The sequence below is a fragment of the Chlorocebus sabaeus genome, chromosome 24 (assembly GCF_047675955.1).
Source record: "Chlorocebus sabaeus isolate Y175 chromosome 24, mChlSab1.0.hap1, whole genome shotgun sequence".
NCBI classification, from domain to species: Eukaryota; Metazoa; Chordata; class Mammalia; order Primates; family Cercopithecidae; genus Chlorocebus; species Chlorocebus sabaeus.
In genome coordinates this window covers 29,377,548-29,401,813 of record NC_132927.1, presented here as the reverse complement: position 1 = coordinate 29,401,813, position 24,266 = coordinate 29,377,548, and the positions used below count along the sequence as shown (strand labels likewise).

General features: G+C 41.1%; 1 protein-coding gene across 4 annotated transcripts in view; it reads left to right on the top strand.

The window, feature by feature from the left end:
* Positions 1 to 7,159: 7,159 nt before the first annotated feature.
* FERMT2 (FERM domain containing kindlin 2) overlaps positions 7,160 to 24,266 on the top strand; it is a 101,393-nt gene continuing 84,286 nt past the window's right edge. For 3 of the 4 annotated variants that reach the window (XM_007986716.3, XM_007986715.3, XM_007986714.3), the window contains exons 1-2: positions 7,161 to 7,440; positions 7,787 to 7,952. In XM_007986716.3, the coding sequence (XP_007984907.1) occupies positions 7,796 to 7,952 (157 nt within the window). In that variant the 5' untranslated portion in view covers positions 7,161 to 7,440; positions 7,787 to 7,795. Of the gene's footprint in view, positions 7,441 to 7,786; positions 7,953 to 24,266 lie in introns of all 4 variants that reach the window. The other variant, XM_007986713.3, reaches the window with a different exon arrangement.

Genomic DNA, 24,266 nt, shown 5'->3' with positions numbered 1-24,266 from the left:
TATAAGAATCTAATGCTGCTGCTGATCTGACAAGAGGTGGAGCTCAGGCAGTAATGTTCATTCACCTGCCACTCCCCTCCTGCTGTGTGGCCCAGTTCCTAACAGGCCACATACTGCTACCGGTCTGTGGCCCAGGAGTTGGGGACCCCTGGTTTATAGTAAATTCATAGAGTTGTGCAAACATCACCACTATCTAATTTCAGATCATTTTTATCACCCTCAAAATAAACATTGCACCTATTAGTAGTACTTCCCATTCTTTCCTCACCACCCTCCCCACTGCCCCCAGTTCCCAACAACACTAATCTACTTTCTATCTCTATTGTTTTGCCTATTCTGGATATTTCACATAAGTGGAATCATACAATACCTAACTTTGTGTCTTGGTATCATTCACTTGGCATGATTTCAAGTTTATCCATTTTGTGGCATGTATTGGTACTGAATTCTTTTCTTAGGCTTTCTTTCTTTCTTTTATTTTATTTTATTTTATTTTTTTTCCAGACAAAGTTTAACTCTTGTTGCCCAGGCTGGAGTGCAATGGCACGATCTCAGCTCACTGCAACCTCCACCTCCTGGGTTCAAGGGATTCTCCTGTCTCAGCCTCCCAAGTAGCTGGGATTACAGATGTGTGCTGCCACGCCCATCTAATTTTCATATTTTTAGTAGAGACGGGGTTTCACCATGTTGGTCAGGCTGGTCTCCAACTCCTGACCTCAGGTGATCTGCCCACCTGGGCCTCCCAAAGTGCTGGGATTACAAGTGTGAGCCACCATGCCCGGCCAAACAATGTATATTTCATTGTATAAATATACCACATTTTGTTTATCTGTTCATTACTTGAAAGACGTTTGGGCTGTTTTCATCCTTTAGACATTATGAATATTCATGTATGTTCAAGTTTTTATGTGGTCATATGTTTTCACTTCTCTTGGGTATATACCTAACAGTAGAACTGGTGGGTTATGTGATGTCTTAATCTATTTGTGCTGCTACAACAAAATACCACAAACTGGGTAGCTTATAAACAATAGAAATCTGCTTCCCACACTTCTAGAGGCTGGAAAGTCCAAGATCAAGAGGCCAGCAGATTTGTGTCTGGTGCGGGCTGCTTTCTAGTTCATAGCTGGCACCTTCTCACTGTGTCTTCACATGGTGGAAGGGGCGAACAAGCTCCTTTAGGCCTCTTTTGTAAGTGTGCTACTCCCTTATTAAGGGGATTAATGATCTAATCAAAGTCTCCACCTCTTTATTTTTAATTAAAAAATTTTAAAGTTTATTTTTAGAGACAAATAAAAAGAACAAAAAAAAATTGTTTTTAATTTGTTTTTAGGGCCTCACTCTGTCACCTAGGCTGGAGTGCAGTGGCATAATCACTGCTCAATGCAGCCTCAAACTCCGGGGCTTGGCCAGGCGCAATGGCTCATGACTGCAATCCCAGCACTCCGAGAGGCTGAGGAAGGCAGATCACTTGAGGTCAGGAGTTCAAGACCAGCCGGGCAACATGGTGAAGCCCCTTCTTTACTAAAAATACAAAAATTATCCAGACATGGTGGCATGTGCCTGTAGTCTCAGCTACTTGGGAGGCTGAGGTGGGAGAATCACTTGAACCCAGGAGGTGGAGGCTGCAGTGAGCCAAGATCATGCCACTGCACTCCAGTCCAGGTGACAGAGTGAGACTTTGTCTTGAAAAGAAAAAAAAAGAAAAAATCAATCCTGGGCTCCAGCAATCCTCCCACCTCAGCCTCCTGAGTAGCTGGGACTACAGGTGTCCACCTCGATGCCCAGATAATTTTTTTTTACTTTTATTTTTGCAGAGACATGATCTCACCATGTTGCCCAGGCTGGTCTCAAATGCCTGGGCTCAAGTGATCCTCCCACCTAGGCCTCCCAAAGTGCTGAGGTTATAGGCATGAGCCACCGTGCCAGGCCTTCCCCATCTCTTAATATCATCACATTGGGGGTTTAGATTTCAACATATGAATTTCAGGAGGACACAAACATTCAGACCATGGTAACTATGTATATGCTAACTATATATGTGGCAACCATATACATGGTAACTCTATGTTTGACTTTTTGAGGAACTACTGAACTGTTTTTCAAAGCAACTTACCATTTGCTTTTCCATCAGCAACCTATAAAGGTTGCAGTTTTTCCACATCCTAACCAACACTTGTTGTTATCATCTTTTTATTATTGTCCTTCTAGTAGGATGTGAAGTGTTATCTCATTGTACCTTAATTTGTATTTCCCTGCTGATAAATGATGTTGAGAATATTCTGTGTAGCCATTTGTGTGTCTTCTTTGGACAACTGTCTATTCATATTCTTTGCCCATTTTTAGTTAGGTTATTTGTCTGGGGTTATTATCGAATTGTAATAGCTCTTTATTTACTTTTTATACAAGTCACTGAAAATATATATGATTTGCAAATATTCTTCCCATTCTATAAGTTGCTTTTTCACATTTTGGTTGCTGTCCTTTAAAACATAACTATTTTAAACTTTGATAAAATCCAATTTAACTATATTTTCCTTTGTTGCTTATGCCTTGATGTCTCATCTAGGAAGCCATTGCTTAATCCAAGGTCATAAAGGTTTAGTCCTATGTTTTCTTCTAGGAATTTTATAGTTTTAGACCTTACATTTAAGCCTATGCTCTATTTTTAGTTAATTTTGGTATATATTGTGTGTGAGTGTCCTTTCTGATGTGTTAAATATAAGCCTCCTGGATTAGATAGATGTTCCCTAAGAATTCGTGACACGTGTTGTACATTTACATGACTGTCTCAGTGTCCTACACTGTGCTAGACACATAGTTACTGTGTTTGGATGTGTGACCATTTGATATTTTTGTTGAGGGGAGGAATATTTCCCAAGATGTCCTGGTGTTCAAACTTAAGTCAGGTGGGGGAAAAAGGTATCCCTGAGCATGGTTTTCTACATAAAACTTTCTGTAACTAGAGCAATAAATGTAAGCAGTGCATTTCTTTCCCCTTAAAGATTTCACTGTTATCTCAGAGCCCTTCTTTGGTCTGTGAAAACAGCCATATTCCTGGCAAATCTTCCTTGTTTCTCAGTTTGCCAGTCCTTTTCTTGCTAATTACAGTGACTGCCCATTTCTATCCAAAAAGTGGCTTTTGCAACCTCCTTTAGATCACACTCCATACCCCTGGATTTCTACCTCTTTAGTAGCGTTATTGGTGTGTGCCATTTTTGGCAATCCCCAAGACAAAGAAAGAATTCTACCCACCTGGTATTTGACAAGAATAATTCATTACATTTCATCTTGCTGGCCTCATGTCACATTTTCAAGTCCCCCCTTACACATTCACGCTCATATAAACCCTTGCTTATTTTATCCTACCCCCATCCTCTCTCCTTCTTCAAACCCAGTGGTTATATTTTGAATTGACCTTTGAGAAATATAAAGCACAGTGTTAAGTAGGCACAAAGAAAAAGCTAAAGTCAACCTGAGCATTACCAAGCCCGAGGGCTGCATTTGACGGCAGATCTGTGAGGCATCGCTTGGTCTAAATCTAAGTCCAGTGCTTGGTACCTTATTTGGATATTGCTGCTTTCAATGCTTGAGCTGTTCTTCCAAACACTGGCGTACTCAGCTACTTTTCAGTATGATGTAAGTACCACAAGCATTGCATTGTCCTAGTGATTCTAGCAGGGGATTTCAGATAAGATTCTATATTTGAATACATTCTAAATCTTAGGTAGAAGTAAATATTTAAGAAATGCACTTGAAAGCCTCACTTGATAAACTGGAAAAAAATAATCCCAGTTTCAGAGAGGTGAGGCTGACTCCTCTTTAATCTTCAAAGCAAACGACAGCTTGAAATAGTCAAAAAGAAGGCCTGAAGGGACCAGCTGCACCCATCCCAATCTAATTATTCTTCCACTGGTACTTAACCGAAGGTCCTTGCCTTCCTGTGCATTAATTGCTCAAACAAATACTGCTGACTTTCTAAAGCTAGTAAAGTGTCTTATGAAGCTATACTTAAGCAATTTCGAATGTTAAGAAACAGGGCAGTTATTCACAATATTAAAATTCCCCGCCCCACTCTCTGTCACTAAATGTAGAGAACATGTGTAGAAGTGGATTCAGGAAAGCATGGTAGTTAGAGCAGTCGGTGCTGTGCTGGGGGTTGTTCAGAAAGTCACTCTTACTGGAAAGTGGGAAAATAACTAGAATGTGGAAACCGAGTACAGATACTCTGCAACTTATGATGAGGTTACATTCTGTAAATTGAAAATATCGTAAGTCAAAAATGCATTTCATATACCTAACCTACCGAACATCACAGCTTAACTTAGCCTATCTTAAATGTACCCAGAACATTTATGTTAGCCTCCAGTTGGGCAAAATGATCCAACATGAAGTCCATGTTATAGTAAAGTGTTCACTATCTCATGTAATTTATTGAATACTGTACTGAATGTGAAAAACAGTATGGTCCTAGGGGTATTCAAAGTACGGTTTCTACTGAATGCATATCACTTTCACACCATCATAAACTCAAAAGATCATAAGTCAGGGACCATCTGTATTAAAAGAGTTTCTAAACCATGACAGTCGGCTTCAACAATTTTGTCTGAAGGAAAGGGAATATTCAGAAAGGGCATAGATATTTTAGGTTCTAGAATGGCATGTTTAGGAAGCCATAATTTTTTTGTAGCTTACTGGAGCATGTGCAAAGGTCATAAAATACAATTCTTAGCTTCATTCCCAGCTCCATTTTAAACCTCTACTCTAAAATAAATAAATAAATCTCTACTCCACCCCTCTAAGTCTCCCAACCCCCACCCACCTTTTTTTTCTTGTTTTGTGCCACTTATAACGTATCCTATCTCACAGTTTATGCATCCTTATACATTGCCATAAATCTTTTGGGGGATAAGGTGGGGGAAATAAATAAGTACATTTTTAAAGTAGAGATTTTCCCATTGAGATTTGTTTTTTGTTTTTCTGAGATACAGTGAAACAGAGTTTCACTCTGTCATCCAGGCTGGAGGTCAGTGATGTGAACACAGCTCACTGCAGCCTCCACCTCCTGGGCTCAAGCAATCCTCCTGCCTCAGCCTCCCAAAGTGCTGGGATTATAGGCATGAGCCACTGTACCTGGCCCCTGAGATTTCTCCACGGAACAGACCCACTGTTTCTTTGACATTTGTGTTGGTTTGACACCAGCATGTTTTCCATTTTCTCTGTGCCAAGCTATTGTGAATTTGTGGACAATGAAAATAATTTGAAGTCTCTGCTCTTAAAGAACTCAAGTTTTATCTGGAAATATTTTAAAAACACCAAAGGAAACCTCTGAAAAATCCTGCCCATAGTTCAGTCAGTAGCTGCTCTATCCAGTGTCTATCATCATGAATGCAATGGCATGTAAAGAGAAACTGAAATGCTGGATGCAATTCTAGATAGTGGTGTAAAGTTTTCGAGTTTGTAGAAAATAAAGAATAGAAGAAAGAAAAAACTCCCATGATCTCAAGACTCAGAGAACTTCTTAACATTTTGTTGTATTTCCTTACAGTCTTTTTCTCTGAACATTTAACATAATTAAGCTCGTAATTTTGTAGCTGCATATCCAGTTCTCCAGTTTTGTGCCCTAACAAGCAATTGCTTATTTTATTAAAAACATTTTACTGTATATTTTCAACACCATAATTTACATAAACTCCCTCATCTCCGGACATTCATATTGCTTCCAAGTGAACTATTTGGAATGTCCATGAGTAGAAATATTGGAGAGTAGACAGATAAGAGACTCAAGGCATCAATTTCTCCACGATAACTAGCTAAAAACACTGTAGTGGTTTTCCCTGTTTTTTTTTTCTCTGCCAAGCCTTTGGCATCTGACTAGATTTTGCTGCTTTCACTCCTTTCTCAGTTCCACCCCTTTCTTGAGGCCTCTCATCTTGTTTCCCCGTAATGTTAACGAACAAAAGGTTATCTGCCTAGTGAGTTCCTTTTCCAAGCGTTTGAGACATTTCGACAAGACGATGAGACTGCGAACTGGAGTCTTTTATCATTAAAAGGTATTTTAATCTGAGCCTTCTTGACGTTTATTTTTTGAGTCCGTGAATTTGCTAGCGAGGCAGTTTTCCCCTGGTTTGCTGTTTCCGAAAGGAGTCCCCTCAACAGAGTACAACAGTTAATGGGGGAAGTGGAAACAAAAGCGGGAAGCAGGAGGACCGTTCCCCATCACTAGTCAGTCTTCAACAGGTGAAGTTGTTTGGCTCTTCCTGGTACCTGTAGGCACCGTTCCAGAAGTATTAAAATCCAAGGTGCGGCTGAGCATGTATCTCCATCTAACAGCTTTAATAGACTTGTTAGTTCTAAATTGCGTATAAAAACACGCAAATAAGTACAAAGAGCTGGAGAAGCTGGGGAAACGGTTTCCGAGTAAAACTGGTGGCACTAAGTGGTGTCTTTCCTTTCCCCTCAAGCAAGAGCATCATCAGTTTGACTGGCATCTGGCTGGAGCGTCCGAAGGGGTTAAGAACGCTTGCAAACTCCTGGGAGTCCAGTAGGAGTTGCTGATGGTGCCGGACATTGCTTGCAAAGCAATTTTTGTGGTTCACCTCCCTCTGGGTTTTCTCATTCTTTTGTGGGACATTCAAGGAGCTGGTTTGGGCATTTACTTTTTAAAGTTTCTCCATCCCGGACTCCACTCTCCAGCTCCCGGGGTGCGGCACCTCTCACCGCCCTGAGGCTTTTTGTCTCGCTTTAGGCGTGGAGAGGGGGCGGGAGGACTTTGTTCTCCGAAAACGATCTTGCCCTGGGAATTTCCTGGGGCCGTTACTCACGGAGAAGCCCCCTCCCACTGATGCCAGCGCGGACACAAGCCGCGGGGGCCTCAGTCCAGCCTGAGCTCTGGACGCCCCGCCGGCCACCAGCGCCCCGGGAAAGGCAGCCCTCGCTCCCCCGCTCCCCCTCCTCAGGGCCCGCCGCCTAAAGCCCGGATGTTGGATTCAATCCCTGAGCCGGGTCCTTCATTTCCATAAAAGGGCAGCGCTCCGCGGGGCCGAGATTGCCGCCCCGCCGCGCCCCCAGCCACCCCCGCGCCGCCCCGCCCCGCCCCGCCCCGCCCCGCCCCGGACCCGCAGCCCCCTCCCCCGAGCGCGGCGCCGGGAGGCGGGGGCAGGGGCGAGGCCGGCCGGACCCGCTCGGGGCGGCTCTGCGGGCGGCGAAGGAGGGAGCCAGCGCGCCCAGCCCAGCCGGGCTCGGACAGAGGGGGCGGGGAGAGGGTGGAGCGCGGGGAGCCAGGCGAGGGGCCGCGACGACGGGACTCCATTAGCCGCTCCGGCCGCACGCAGCGCTTCGCCCTTCGAGGAGCAGGACGCGGACACCGCCGCCCCGCGAGCCTCCAGCCCCTCGCCTGTTGCCGCGCGAGCCCCGGGCCCGGAGCGCGAGGAGCGCGCGGTGAGGGAGCGGGACCCCGCCGGGACCCGAGGGGGCGCGGCGGGGAGGGGAACAGGGAGTTAGCCCGCGCCGTGTCTCGGGGCCGGCCGGCAGGTGAAGCCCGCCGCGGTCCGCTAGGCGAGGACGGTGTGGGGCGGGCGGCGCCGGGGCCGAGGAGCGCTGCGGGGCGAGCGGGGCGCAGGGTCCTCCCGCAGCCCCGGCCGCCGTCACCGCCCTCCCGAGTTCGCGCGGAAAGCCTCGGGTCCTCCACCACCACCCAGCCCGTGGCCGGCGCTGCGAATTCGGTGGGATTCGCCTTCCTTTGGGGGAGTGACGCTTACGAGAGCCATTTCCTCCGCGCTCGCAGGAAGGAGCCATGGCTCTGGACGGGATAAGGATGCCAGATGGCTGCTACGCGGACGGGACGTGGGAACTGAGTGTCCATGTGACGGACCTGAACCGCGATGTCACCCTGAGAGTGACTGGCGAGGTGCACATTGGAGGGGTGATGCTTAAGCTGGTAGAGAAACTCGGTGAGTAGCATCCCAGCCGCGTCCAACTAACGATTTCCCAGAATTGGTGGGGGGAGGAAAGAGGCTCACGGCGGCGGAGGGGCCCATTTGAGAAATCTTGGCATCTCGCAAATGCTTTTTAGAAATGTAAAATCTTTCAGTATTTAGGCAAATAGACTTGTTCCCCTTTGCGTCTTACTTTGTTTTGTGACTCTGAATTTTCATATGTAGTGATTCGAGCCTCCCAATTATAACCTTAATTGCGTAGTTACGGGGGACGGGGGATGTGTGCCAGGGAACTCGTTAATTCTTAACATTTAGTGACAGAACGATGGAAGAATGAGAAAAGTGTGTTGGGGAGGGTGATATTAGTGTCAGTGGTTATTTCTTCAGCATACCTGAATGTTAGTGACGTTTGGTATAGAGAATGATGCAAAATCCATTTAAGAAAAAATTTGTGCTGGAAAATGTGCAACTACTGGCGCCAGTGTGAAGTTTCTGTGGCTGTTCTACGTGGTGGAGTGCATTAAAATGTTCCAGTCATCCACTCTTACAAGGGGTGGGGCAGTACTTGACAAACTTAGTATCCGTAGTCCATGCTCGATGTAAGCCATTTCAAGCGTTGGGTTTTACATTAATAACAAGCCAATGAAAGAACTTTGTGTTAAAAAGCAGACTTTGTTAAGCTAATTTGAGGTTGACAGTATTTGCTTGAGTACAAATATATACTGGACTGATACCCGATTTGAAATAATAAGGTATCTTACAGTATGAAGAGTGTGCATACACATTTGGTTTGTGATGAATTAAAGCATTTTCATTTGGAAGAATCAGCTAAATAGATGATTTGATCATAAGAGAAATGCTCGGAAAACTATCTTCCTGAACTTTAAAGTGCCTTTTGCACATAATGCAGTTCTGATAAGGTGTTATGTGTGTGGCATTGTCTTTTCAGTCTAGAAATTTTTGTTTTAGTGAAGGGGGGTTGGGGACTTTCTGGGGGTTTTTTTCGTCTTTTTTTTTTTTTTTGATACAGCATTCATTTTCAAGCTACACTGGGAAAGTAGAGAAGTGCTTATTTGTCAGGAAATCTAAGGATTATTGTATGTAAAGATACTGAAGTAGCACTCTGATGCAGTTTGCAAAATAAGGCAGAATTCATTTGGGTGGACCTGCTTTGTACCCCTTCAGGAAGTTTTATTATTGAAGGACCAAAGAGAAGCTCCTTACAAGGTAGTCTCTTCCTCAAGACTGTGTATTGTTTGTCTCCCTGAGATACAGCTCAGGAAAGAAAATCCTCCCAGGTAGGTAGCCCAGTGAAAATTAGATTTTGCTGTATTGATTAACCATTTAACTGGCAGTTAACAGTATTTTTATCTGATTTGAATAAATCAGTCACTGTTTGCAAAATATTTATGAACCTTTTTTATCCAGCACTGGTATGAGATTATTTAAGAATGAAAATAGCAAATATTTGGATATGATATTTTGTTTTCAAAGAAAACAAGCATTTGTATTATAGCTTTTCTAATTTATGGTAAATGGACCTTATTAATACATTGGTTTCGATAGGAGATTTTTTTATATTGCAAGAAAAGGTGCTGTTGAAGGTGACTGAGACAACTTGTAGTTCTTGAAAGCCAGGCTGTAGCTAATGAATAAATAATGGTTTCTATATTTATTTTGCATTGCTTAGGACTGTTTATTATAGAATTACAGTAATAAATAGAAATACAGAGAATATGCAGACAGAAATGATGTTAAGTGACTATAATCTTAATCTTTTAATGCTGATGCATTTTTAATTTTTTATGCAGAGAAAAGAAGCCTAACAAGATAGGAAATGCTGTGCATATGGAAACCTTGCATCTTTTTTGAACTGAACTAATACTGATTCCTCTTGTATTTTGAATTCCAAATAGAAAGTGCCTCTGACTTTCCTGTTTGGTAAATGTAGAGCTAAGTGATGCCCCTGGTTTTTAGGATTAGATACTTTGAATGGTAAGCTATTTTGTTGCCTGTCAGCAAGTAAATAGGGGAGAGATTCGTTAGGGCAACATTTAAAACATCCGGAAATCAGTCTAGTCAAATTAGAAAAGTACTTTGTAATTTTTCAGAGTTGCCTAAAACTGGAATGACCTGCCTTCTGAAGCCCTGACTTAGGTCACTGAAGGTATTAAAGGGCAGACTGGATGACTTACTTGCCAACAGTGGCTAGAGAGGATCAAAGCAGCTTGCAGAGTCTAGATAAAAGGTGGAGATGGTGGTAGGGATGAGATGGTACAGAGTCTGTTATCTCAGGTTTGCAGAGCAATGATGGACAATCAGCAGACTCAGGCTACTGTGGCCTTGAAGCAGTTATGAACAGAAGGCACCAGAGCATTCACTTATATTTTCAAACTCCAGACTCTCCGATATCCTTTTTAATCTCTTGGAGGGTATATGAATACCAAAAGCAGTATATTAAGGTGATTTTCTCAGATAACTTTCAGTAGTGGCAATTATTTCCCTGAAGTCGATAGATCTCAGGATGACCTATTCCCTCAACATTGTATTAAAATTGTGTGTGTGCACATGTGGAAGTTTCTAGGAAGAGGCTTCTTCATTTTAATTTCTCAAAGAGGTCTGTAACAAAAAAAAGTCATGATACAATTTTATGGTTTGGCCCTTGCATGTCAGGTTCATCTTGAAGCTAGTGTTCATCCCAGAGTGAGGCATTTTAATTAAGCAAGACATAAATGTAAATAATGCTTCCTTAGTATGTGTCAGCAATATGTTTGTATTTAGACTTTTATTATAAATAACGTAGACACTTAAGGCCATTAAAACACAATTTTTAGAATTTTGACTTTAATTCAAATATCTGAAAGATCTCATTTATTTATTTATTTATTATTTTTTAACTTTTTGAGATGGGAGTCTCACTGTGTCTCCCAGACTGGATTGCAGGCTCACGATCCTGGCTCACTGCAAGCTCCACCTTCTGGGTTCATGCCATTCTCCTGCCTCAGCCTCCTGAGTAACTGGTATTACAGGCGCCCACCACCATGCCCGGCTAATTTTTTGTATTTTTAGTAGAGACGGAGTTTCACCGTGTTAACCAGGATGGTCTTCATCTCCTGACCTCATGATCCGCCTGCCTTGGCCTCCCAAAGTATTGGGATTACAGACATGAGCCACCATGCCCGGCCTTGGTCTCTTTTAAATCTTAATATCAAACACATTTGTCATTCGCTATTAATCTTTTAAAAGAAAGCAAAAACATATGCCATGAAGTGGGCTTTAGGGAATTATATCCTAATGTGACAAAGTTTTTGCGTTTGTGACTTAGTCTAGGCTGATACTTCATAATTGATCCCCTCAGTGTTTATACTTCATCCAAAAAGTGAAAAACACCCTTTTATTTTTTTAAAATCCAGTTTAGGCCGGGTGTGGTGGCTCACGCCTGTAATCCCAGCACTTAGGGAGGCCGAGGCGGGCTGATCAGAAGGTTAGGAACTCAAGACCAACTTGGCCAATATAGTGAAACTCTGTCTCTACTAAAAATACAAAAATTAGCCAGGTGTGGTGATGGGCACCTGTAGTCCCAGCTACTCAGGAGGCTGAGACAGGAGAATCGTTCGAACCCAGGAGGCGGAGGTTGTAATGAGCTGAGATAACACCACTGCACTCCAGCCTGACAGACTTGAAATAGCAAGTAGATCTGTTCACTGAGTTTTAGTATCACTTTTTAAAATGTCTTTTTAAAACTTATGTGTATAATTAAATTTCCACCTTTCTGTAAAAGTTCATTTTAAATGGAGAATAAGGAATTTATTATAATTTGGAGTTCAGTGAATGGAAATCTCCAGCCACCAGCTCTGTGAACAGAAAGGAAAAAATAGGTGATCTCTAAGTTTCCTCTAGCTCTGATTCTATGAGTAGGGAGAATGTAGCAGTTGGGTTAGATCAAGTCACATAATCTACAGGGGAAAAAATGCAAATTGGAGGACTCAGGAACAACTAAAAAGAAACATATGAAGTTGCTTTAGAAAAATTGAGGATTAGGCCTGGAGTGGTGGCTCACGCCTGAAATACTAGCACTTTGGGAGGCTGAGGTGGGTGGATCACCTGAGGTCAGAAGTTTGAGACCAGCCTGGCCAATATGGTGAAACCCCATCTCTACTAAAATTACAAAAAATTAGCCAGGCATGGTAGCAGGTGCCTGTAATCCCAGCTACTCAGGCTGAGCCAGGAGAATCACTTGAACCCGGGTGGTGGAGGTTGCAATGAGCTGAGATCATGCCACTGCACTCCAGCCTGGGCTACAAGAGTGAGACTCTGTCCCACCCGCCCCCAACCTGCCAGAAAAAAAAAAAAAAGAAAAATTGAGGATTGGCTAGGCACAATAACTTACGCCTGTAATCCTAGCACTTTGAGAGGCCGAGGCTCAGGAGTTTGCTTAAGCTAGGAGTTTGAGACCAGCCAGGCAACATGGTGAAATCACATCTCTACAGAAAAACAGAAAAATTAGCCAGGCATGATGGTGTGCACCTGTAGTCCCAGCTACTCTGGAGGCTGAGCCAGGAGAATTGCCTGAGCCTGGGAGTTTGTGGCTGCAGTGAGCCATGATTGCACCCCTGCACTCCATGTCTGGGCAACAGAGCAAGACCCCGTCTCCAAAAAAAAAGAAAAAGAAAATTTGAGGATTATGTTTCTGAATGTGGCCTTTAGAAAGAAGTCCTTGCTTTAAAAGTGTGTCATGTTCTTGCCATATAATAATGAAGAAAGTTCATTTATGTTGGAGTTGCATGTTAGGATCAAGTTAGATTGTGAAGTTAGCACATGTGACCAAAAAAAGAAATATATTTTAATAAAGTTACCACTAAAACTCCCTTAAAGTGATTGTTACGTATGGCATATATTCATTGCATCTCACAGAAGTGGAAAATAGCTAGTTTTTCCTCTAGGAACTCCAAAAATGAGTTTCATTAGTTGAGCACCAGATGAAGAAGCTGGCTTACATTACGGGCTTCATTACACAAAAAAAAATACTTTAAACACTAGGATTAGAGCTTGGCAAGATGCACACTGGGAAAGAGGTATATGTAACTAGACAGCTCCCTTATATCCTGGTTTAATGCTCCCTGGGGAAGGTGTGTGCTTATTTGGTGGAATGGGGCCTATGCAGTTGAAATCCTCAGTGTTTCCCCTTGAGGGCTCACAATTGAATTCATGGAAATTAATGCCTACATGATGCATCCTCATTGCATTCATAGTGAAATATGTTAAGATTATAAGATAATTTTTTAAATCTTTGGGGCGGAGGAAACAATGTTAAAATCTTACAAGTGAATTAAGTTTTGGTTAAATCTGATAGTAAGTTTACTCAGTGTTTAAAACACTGTTCATGATCCATAGGAAGTGAATTAAATTGTATCTGTTTCTTAGCAAATTTTAAGCTCTTTAAAGTGGAGGATAGTACTCAAGTTTTACTATAATCCTGTGGCAGCTAATAAAGTATGAGCTATTCCTTAGAGTATGTGCTATTTGCTGCCTTTTGTTTTTGTTTTGCTGCTATGTTTTATACCCAGTTTTTTAAAGTAAAAAAAGTACTGTTTGTTTCCAACTAGAGTTAACTTATTTATAGAGATGCTAAAAATATGTTTATTCGATTACTTATAAAAGGCCTTGTTGGAAATGTCTAATCGCTATTGAAGAGAATGGAAAGAAAATATTTAAAATTTTACCTGTTATCTTTGGCTCTTAATTTTTAAATATTTCAAACATCTAAGTTCAAGAGTAATTCAGTGAACACTGTAATCTTCATCTAGACACCAGTTAGTATTTTGCCATTTGAATTCTTTATACAGACATATACATGTTGGGGAGCAGCTGAATGAAGTTTCAGAGTTATAACCTTTGATTCCTAAATACTTAAATATGTATCACCTAAGAACAAGGCACTTCTCTTGCATAATTACAGTATAGTGATCACATTCAGGAAATTTAACATTGACTCAATACTGTCATCTGATATGCGTCCATTTTCAAATTTTGCCAGTTGTCCCAATAATGGCCTTTGTTTTTTTCCATCTAGAATCTCATTTCACATTTAGTTGAAAGGGCTTCTTAATCTCCTTTGATATACAGAACAGCCACCAAGTGTGGAACTACAGGGGAGTATGTAATAAATGCCTTATTGATATTATATTAAGATAGACGTAAAATGATAGTGTCTGTTTGTAAACTTTATGGCCACCCTGTAGAACAGTTCCTCAGCCTTGGTCTTTAAAGACATTGTTTAACCTTTTTAAAATAAGGTTCTTAGTATCAGTGCAAATTTCACTTCAGAGTGATTTTTTTTTTCTTTTGAGATAAGCGTTTTGCTCTGTCACCCAGGCTGGAGTGCAGTGGCACGATTTCAGCCTACTCACTGCAACCTCCACCTCCCAAGTTCAAGTGATTCTCCTGCCTCAGCTTTCCAAGTAGCTGGGATTACAGACATCTGCCACCATGCTAATTTTTGTATTTTTAGTAGAGATGGGATTTCACTGTGTTGGCAAGGCTGGTCTTGAACTCCTGACCTCAGATGATCCGCCCACCTCAGCCTCCCAAAGTGCTGGAATTACAGGCATCAGCCACCACGCCTGGCCAAGAGTGAAATTTTGAAGGTTCTTTTTCACATAGTTTATTTTTAAAATTTAGTTTACTTCTTAGCTTACTATTAAATAAACTGTTAATAATAGTTTTAGACATCATTGGATGTAGATTTCCCATAATGTCAGCTGTTCTCAGACTGTAGTAGTTGCTAATGGAGGCACAGATTATTAAAAAATAACAGGTTGCCTAGTGTGTCAGAAGATCTGGATTTAACTTCTGGCTCTGTCTGCTACTTTACTGGTTTGTGTGACCCTTTTGGACAATGAATCCAACCTGAGTGGGTTTTGACTTCTATAAAATACAAATTGAAAAAAGTTTTCTCATAGGTTTTGGTGAGAATTACGTAAGATAATATATATATATTGATACTACATATATATACTTTATATAAACTATTTGTGTTATACAAATGAGAGTGGCCACTTTCTCTGTGGCATTGAGTCTCTGAGTATATGAAAGTAGGAAGGAAAAAAAGGAAAAGTAGGTTAAAATATAATCTAGTATATTTAGTAAGTTCCAGCTTTGCTAGTGGGGAATTGCACTCCTCAAAAAATGCTTAGTTCGCGATTGCTTTCTGTTCCTACCCTCTAAACAACAAGAAAAAACAGCTATTGTTTTGCTTTCCCGCCAACTTCCAAACACACACCTGCCTCTGCAGTGTAACAGAGAACAGTTTAAGTACCATTTTTGTAAGATTTCTGAAATGCAGTGGACCAATAAGTGGATGGTGGTATTCCAGGGATTTGAAAAATTTAAAACCACGAAAGTGTCAGTAGTATATTAATTCTCTACTTCATATATTCTGTAAGAGCAGTGTTTTTAGTTCATTTATAGCAAAGGCACATGAAAACATTGGGCCTGTTTAGAAACTAATGAAAATAGTTTCAGAAAAAAGTTGATGTATGCAGTATTTCTGTTTAAATAATTGTTTTACTGAAAAATTAATGCTTATGCCATGGAACATTTAAAAATGGGATATATGCCCAGTGAGAAGTAAACAGATACATCTGAAACTATATTTTTAAATCTTTTATTTCGTAATTAAGAAGTGTAACTTCTGCACTTGGATTTGTGGTTACAAATTCATATTCGTTATGAATATGACGTTACAAATATGTATATGTATATGAATATGACGTTACAAAATGTAATTATATTTGTTACAAATATAATTCGTTATAATTCATTCTTTAACAAGATTACTTGCATAATTATTATATAATTGTTTTTCCTGTTAATTTTTTTTCTTAATGTCAGGCTTATTGAGGTCTGATTGACATACAGTAAAATTTATCCTTCTTAGTATAATATTCTGAGTTTTGACATGTAAAAGTACCACAGTCAAGATAGAAAACTTTTACAGTACTCCCAAAAGTTCCCTTGTGTTCTTTGTAGTCATCTCATCTCCTCAAACCCAGATCCTAAAAACCACCGATAATTTGCCTTTTCTAGAATGGCCTGTAAATGGAACCATTCAATATCTGTCTAGCTCTTTGAATCTGTTTTCTTTCACTTACCATAATACATGTTAGCTTCGTTCATGTGTTTGTATCAATAGTTTTTTATTGCTGAGTAGCAGTCCATTGAATGGATGTATTTCACATTTTATCCATTTAGCAATTGAAGGGCATTTGAGTTACTTCCAGTTTGGGGAGATTTTGAATAAGGCTGCTATAAACATCTGTTTGAATGCATATTTTCATTTTTCTGGGGTAACTACCTAGGCGTGGGATTGCTGGGTAGTATAGTAAGGATATGCTTAATGTTAGAAGAAACTGCCAAACTTTTCCATAGTGGCCATGCCACTTTACCTTTAAATTTAATATTCCATAAATTTAATATTCTGGTTAGACAAATACCTTCACTTTACCTTCCTGTCAGTATTGTATGAGAGTTCCAGTTGCTCTCAGGTCTCCCCTGCCCTTGTTACTGTCAGAATTTAGTGTCGTTTGTTTTAATTTTAGCCATTCTAATAAGTAAGTAGTGCTATCTCATTGTGATTTTAATTTGCATTTCCCTAATGACTAACCTACTGGCTAAGTCGGTTTTTCAATTTCTAGAATCTCAGTATAGATAACACAGAGTAAACTATCCTTTAAGTTTGTTCCCGTGTCTTTGGAATGTGTAATGTGTTAGGATTCTTTGAAAATGGTTCTTCAAATGTGATAACTCTAAACTAAAAGATACATAAACAATATCTAAAGATATCTAAATGTCTTTAAATATAAGATATCTACAGCCATACTCTTGTGGATTAAAGGGTCAGTATACAAATCCTGGTCTATTTCCCTTTGAGAATATTACAAATAATTGTTCGTAGTAACTCAACTAGGGTTACACAGTAAAACGTTTTGAACGTTAATTGAAAGTGATGTCTTATGGTATTTTCTCTCAACTTCATTAATTCTGCTTGGAAGTGAATTCATGTATTTGAGAAAAAGAGATAAGCAGTCAATGATTACAATTTGAGGTTTACGTTTTGATTTCCTTCCATGATTCAGGTTTCAGACTCAGTTATCTGTCATTTAGATACATAAGGACCAGCCAGTGTCAGTGCAGTCAGAAAGGTCCTTGGGGTGACCTTTCTACACATATCAAGGTTTTTGGACTGATAACCTCCAGCCCAGAGAAGGTGACATCTACTTTAGAATCGGAAGGGAGTCTTTTCTCAGATATTTAACTGTCTTATTTTTTACATCATGTTGTAACTAAAAAATACATTAGGTATTTTAAAAATCAATTGTAATTTCAAAGCATCAGTGTAATGATGTTTTTGATATCTTTTTCTTAATGGAACACTCAGGGTTATGAATAAAACACCAGTAAAGTGCTAGCATTATTGATTGTAGATGAAGTTGTCTACTGGGTAAGTGCTTCCCAGCTTAGTGTTCCTTAATGTAGTTCCTGGGTTCAGATCTAAGAATTTTATAACCTTTGAAATTAAAAATAACTTGAAAAAAGCAAGTGATTCCTGTGTAATTTTAAAAGTCTTATGCAAGGTGGCAGTGACTTCTGTTGCCAAGATGGAATGCTCTTGTTACGGAGCATAGACTGAGAGGCAGCCCTCCCTGTCAGAATCCTGACTTGACCATATACTAGCTGTGTGACCTTGGGCTGTGTGACCTATCTGTGTCTCTGGTTCCTCATCTGGAAAATGGGGATAATAACAGTATATTTGGATTATTGTAAGGATTATGTTAATACACATGAAGTGTTTAGCTTTTGTAAATGTAGCTATGATGATGACGATTACAGTCCCAGCTCTTTTACTGTTTGTAGATTTTCTCCTTATACTGAGCCAGATAAATAACAGCATTTTATAGAAGATTGAGAATGTGTCTTTTAAAAGAAAGCCATATAGCTCTTTTTTTTTTTTTTTTTTTTTTTTTTTTTTTTTTGAGACCAGAGTCTCACTCTGTCATCCAGGCTGGCATGCGGTGGTGCAATCTCAGCTCACTGCAACCTTCACTTCCCAGGTTAAAGTGATTCTAGTGCCTCAGCCTCCCGAGTAGCTGGGATTACAGGCACACACCACCACACCCTGCTAATTGTTGTATTATTTTTTTTTTTTTTAGTAGAGATGGGGTTTCACCATGTTGGCCAGGCTGATCTTGAACGCCTCACCTCAAGTGATCCACCCACCTCTGCCTCCCTAAATGCTGGGACTACAGGTGTGAGCCACCATGCCCAGCCGGAAGCCAAATAGTTCTGACTTATTCTCTACCATGTTAGAAATTGATTTTAAGTTTATTGTGCTACTTTGCGTCATTATTAGTAATACTATAAAGAATTAAGTATGAAGATCATCTAGAAGCAGATGTTATTCTTCCACATACACGAAATTACAGACTCACTGTGCTAAGATAGGGAGTGTTTCCATAAATTCAATATTCTGGTTAGACAAATACCTTCTTTAAAAGGTGAATTTTATAGCACTTAGGGAGGCCGAGGTGGGTAGATCACTTGAGGCCAGAGTTTAAGACCAGCCCAGCCAACATGGCAAAACCCTGCCTCTACTAAAAATACAAAAATTAGCCGGGCGTGGTGGTTCATGCCTATAGTCTCAGCTACTCGGGAGACTGAGGCAAGAGAATCGCTTAAACCTGGGAGGTAGAGGTTGCAGTGAGCGGAGATTGCACCACTGCACTCCAGCCTGGGCGACAGAGTGAGACTCTGTCTCAAAAATAAATAAATAAATAAGTGAACTTTGTTAGTGGCTAAGAACTTACTGTAAGATGTGGCCAAACAGAGGCTCGGGCGGAGCAAGATGGCCGAATAGGAACAGCTCCAGTCTCCAACTCCCAGCGCGAGCGACACAGAAGACTGGCGATTTCTGCATTTTCAACTGAGGTACTGGGTTCATCTCACTGGGGAGTGCCAGACGATCGGTGCTGGTCAGCTGCTGCAGCCCGACCAGCGAGAGCTGAAGCAGGGCGAGGCATTGCCTCACCTGGAAAGCGCAAGGGGGAAGGGAATCCCTTTTCCTAGCCAGGGGAACTGAGACACACAACACCTGGAAAATCGGGTAACTCCCACCCCAATACTGCGCTTTAAGCAGACAGGCACACCAGGAGATCATATCCCACACCTGGCCGGGAGTGTCCCACATCCACGGAGCCTCCCTCATTGCTAGCACAGCAGTCTGTGATCTACCGGCAAGGCAGCAGCGAGGCTGGGAGAGGGGCGCCCGCCATTGCTGAGGCTTAAGTAGGTAAACAAAGCTGCTGGGAAGCTCGAACTGGGTGGAGCTCACAGCAGCTCAAGGAAACCTGCCTGTCTCTGTAGACTCCACCTCTGGGGACAGGGCACAGTAAATAATAACAAACGCAGCAGCTCTGCAGACGCAAACGACTCTGTCTGACAGCTTTGAAGAGAGCAGTGGATCTCCCAACACGGAGGTTGAGATCTGAGAAGGGACAGACTCCCTGTTCAAGTGGGTCCCTGACCCCTGAGTAGCCTAACTGGGAGACATCCCCCACTAGGGGCAGTCTGACACCCCACACCTCACAGGGTGGAGTACACCCCTGAGAGGAAGATTCCAAAGCAAGAATCAGACAGGTACACTCGCTGTTCAGAAATATTCTATCTTCTGCAGCCTCTGCTGCTGATACCCAGGCAAACAGGGTCTGGAGTGGACCTCAAGCAATCTCCTACAGCTACAACCTACAGCTGAGGATCCTGACTGTTAGAAGGAAAGCTATCAAACAGGAAGGACACCTACACCAAAACCCCATCAGTACATCACCATCATCAAAGACCAGAGGCAGATAAAACCACAAAGATGGGGAAAAAGCAGGGCAGAAAAGCTGGAAATTCAAAAAATAAGAGCGCATCTCCCCCGGCAAAGGAGCGCAGCTCATCGCCAGCAACGGATCAAAGCTGGACGGAGAATGACTTCGACGAGATGAGAGAAGAAGGCTTCAGTCCATCAAATTTCTCAGAGCTAAAGGAGGAATTACGTACCCAGCGCAAAGAAACTAAAAATCTTGAAAAAAAAGTGGAAGAATTGATGGCTAGAGTAATTAATGCAGAGAAGCTCACAAACGAAATGAAAGAGACGAAAACCATGGCACGAGAAATACGTGACAAATGCACAAGCTTCAGTAACCGACTCGATCAACTGGAAGAAAGAATGTCAGCGATGGAGGATCAAATGAATGAAATGAAGCGAGAAGAGAAACCAAAAGAAAAAAGAAGAAAAAGAAATGAACAAAGCCTGCAAGAAGTATGGGATTATGTAAAAAGACCAAATCTGCGTCTGATTGGGGTGCCTGAAAGTGAGGGGGAAAACGGAACCAAGTTGGAAAACACTCTTCAGGATATCATCCAGGAGAACTTCCCCAACCTAGTAGGGCAGGCCAACATTCAAATCCAGGAAATACAGAGAACGCCACAAAGATACTCCTCGAGAAGAGCAACTCCAAGACACATAATTGCCAGATTCACCAAAGTTGAAATGAAGGAAAAAATCTTAAGGGCAGCCAGAGAGAAAGGTCGGGTTACCCACAAAGGGAAGCCCATCAGACTAACAGCAGATCTCTCGGCAGAAACTCTTCAAGCCAGAAGAGAGTGGGGGCCAATATTCAACATTCTTAAAGAAAAGAATTTTAAACCCAGAATTTTATATCCAGCCAAACTAAGTTTCATAAGTGAAGGAGAAATAAAATCCTTTACAGATAAGCAAATGCTTAGAGATTTTGTCACCACTAGGCCTGCCTTACAAGAGACCCTGAAGGAAGCACTAAACATGGAAAGGAACAACCGGTACCAGCCATTGCAAAAACATGCCAAAATGTAAAGACCATCAAGGCTAGGAAGAAACTGCATCAACTAACGAGCAAAATAACCAGTTCATATCATAATGGCAGGATCAAGTTCACACATAACAATCTTAACCTTAAATGTAAATGGACTAAATGCTCCAATTAAAAGACACAGACTGGCAAACTGGATAAAGAGTCAAGACCCATCAGTCTGCTGTATTCAGGAGACCCATCTCACACGCAGAGACATACATAGGCTCAAAATAAAGGGATGGAGGAAGATTTACCAAGCAAATGGAGAACACAAAAAAGCGGGGGTTGCAATACTAGTCTCTGATAAAACAGACTTTAAACCATCAAAGATCAAAAGAGACAAAGAAGGCCATTACATAATGGTAAAGGGATCAATTCAACAGGAAGAGCTAACTATCCTAAATATATATGCACCCAATACAGGAGCACCCAGATTCATAAAGCAAGTCCTTAGAGACTTACAAAGAGACTTAGACTCCCATACAATAATCATGGGAGACTTCAACACTCCACTGTCAACATTAGACAGATCAACGAGACAGAAAGTTAACAAGGATATCCAGGAATTGAACTCATCTCTGCAGCAAGCAGACCTAATAGACATCTATAGAACTCTCCACCCCAAATCAACAGAATATACATTCTTCTCAGCACCACATCGTACTTACTCCAAAATTGACCACGTAATTGGAAGTAAAGCACTCCTCAGCAAATGTACAAGAACAGAAATTGTAACAAACTGTCTCTCAGACCACAGTGCAATCAAATTAGAACTCAGGACTAAGAAACTCAATCAAAACCGCTCAACTACATGGAAACTGAACAACCTGCTCCTGAATGACTACTGGGTACATAACGAAATGAAGGCAGAAATAAAGATGTTCTTTGAAACCAATGAGAACAAAGATACAACATACCAGAATCTCTGGGACACATTTAAAGCAGTGTGTAGAGGGAAATTTATAGCACTAAATGCCCACAAGAGAAAGCAGGAAAGATCTAAAATTGACACTCTAACATCGCAATTAAAAGAACTAGAGAAGCAAGAGCAAACACATTCGAAAGCTAGCAGAAGGCAAGAAATAACTAAGATCAGAGCAGAACTGAAGGAGATAGAGACACAAAAAACCCTCCAAAAAATCAATGAATCCAGGAGTTGGTTTTTTGAAAAGATCAACAAAATTGACAGACCACTAGCAAGACTAATAAAGAAGAAAAGAGAGAAGAATCAAATTGACGCAATTAAAAATGATAAAGGGGATATCACCACCGACCCCACAGAAATACAAACTACCATCAGAGAATACTATAAACACCTCTACGCAAATAAACTGGAAAATCTAGAAGAAATGGATAATTTCCTGGACACTTACACTCTTCCAAGACTAAACCAGGAAGAAGTTGAATCCCTGAATAGACCAATAGTAGGCTCTGAAATTGAGGCAATAATTAAGAGCCTACCAACCAAAAAAAGTCCAGGACCAGATGGATTCACAGCTGAATTCTACCAGAGGTACAAGGAGGAGCTGGTACCATTCCTTCTGAAACTATTCCAATCAATAGAAAAAGAGGGAATCCTCCCTAACTCATTTTATGAGGCCAACATCATCCTGATACCAAAGCCTGGCAGAGACACAACAAAAAAAGAGAATTTTAGACCAATATCCCTGATGAACATCGATGCAAAAATCCTCAATAAAATACTGGCAAAGCGGATTCAGCAGCACATCAAAAAGCTTATCCACCATGATCAAGTGGGCTTCATCCCTGGGATGCAAGGCTGGTTCAACATTCGCAAATCAATAAACATAATCCAGCATATAAACAGAACCAAAGACAAGAACCACATCATTATCTCAATAGATGCAGAAAAGGCTTTTGACAAAATTCAACAGCCCTTCATGCTAAAAACGCTCAATAAATTTGGTATTGATGGAACGTACCTCAAAATCATAAGAGCTATTTATGACAAACCCACAGCCAATATCATACTGAATGGGCAAAAACTGGAAAAATTCCCTTTGAAAACTAGCACAAGACAGGGATGCCCTCTCTCACCACTCCTATTCAACATAGTGTTGGAAGTTCTGGCTAGGGCAATCAGGCAAGAGAAAGAAATCAAGGGGATTCAGTTAGGAAAAGAAGAAGTCAAATTGTCCCTGTTTGCAGATGACATGATTGTATATTTAGAAAACCCCATTGTCTCAGCCCAAAATCTCCTTAAGCTGATCAGCAACTTCAGCAAAGTCTCAGGATACAAAATTAATGTGCAAAAATCACAAGCATTCTTATACACCAGTGACAGTCAAACAGAGAGCCAAATCAGGAATGAACTTCCATTCACAATTGCTTCAAAGAGAATAAAATACCTAGGAATCCAACTTACAAGGGATGTAAAGGACCTCTTCAAGGAGAACTACAAACCACTGCTCAGTGAAATCAAAGAGGACACAAACAAATGGAAGAACATACCATGCTCATGGATAGGAAGAATCAATATCGTGAAAATGGCCATACTGCCCAAGGTAATTTATAGATTCAATGCCATCCCCATCAAGCTACCAATGAGCTTCTTCACAGAATTGGAAAAAACTGCTTTAAAGTTCATATGGAACCAAAAAAGAGCCCGCATCTCCAAGACAATCCTAAGTCAAAAGAACAAAGCTGGAGGCATCACGCTACCTGACTTCAAACTATACTACAAGGCTACAGTAACCAAAACAGCATGGTACTGGTACCAAAACAGAGATATAGACCAATGGAACAGAACAGAGTCCTCAGAAATAATACCACACATCTACAGCCATCTGATCTTTGACAAACCTGAGAGAAACAAGAAATGGGGAAAGGATTCCCTATTTAATAAATGGTGCTGGGAAAACTGGCTAGCCATAAGTAGAAAGCTGAAACTGGATCCTTTCCTTACTCCTTATACGAAAATTAATTCAAGATGGATTAGAGACTTAAATGTTAGACCTAATACCATAAAAATCCTAGAGGAAAACCTAGGTAGTACCATTCAGGACATAGGCATGGGCAAAGACTTCATGTCTAAAACACCAAAAGCAACGGCAGCAAAAGCCAAAATTGACAAATGGGATCTCATCAAACTAAAGAGCTTCTGCACAGCAAAAGAAACTACCATCAGAGTGAACAGGCAACCTACAGAATGGGAGAAAATTTTTGCAATCTACTCATCTGACAAAGGGCTAATATCCAGAACCTACAAAGAACTCAAACAAATTTACAAGAAAAAAACAAACAACCCCATCCAAAAGTGGGCAAAGGATATGAACAGACATTTCTCAAAAGAAGACATTCATACAGCCAACAGACACATGAAAAAATGCTCATCATCACTGGCCATCAGAGAAATGCAAATCAAAACCACAATGAG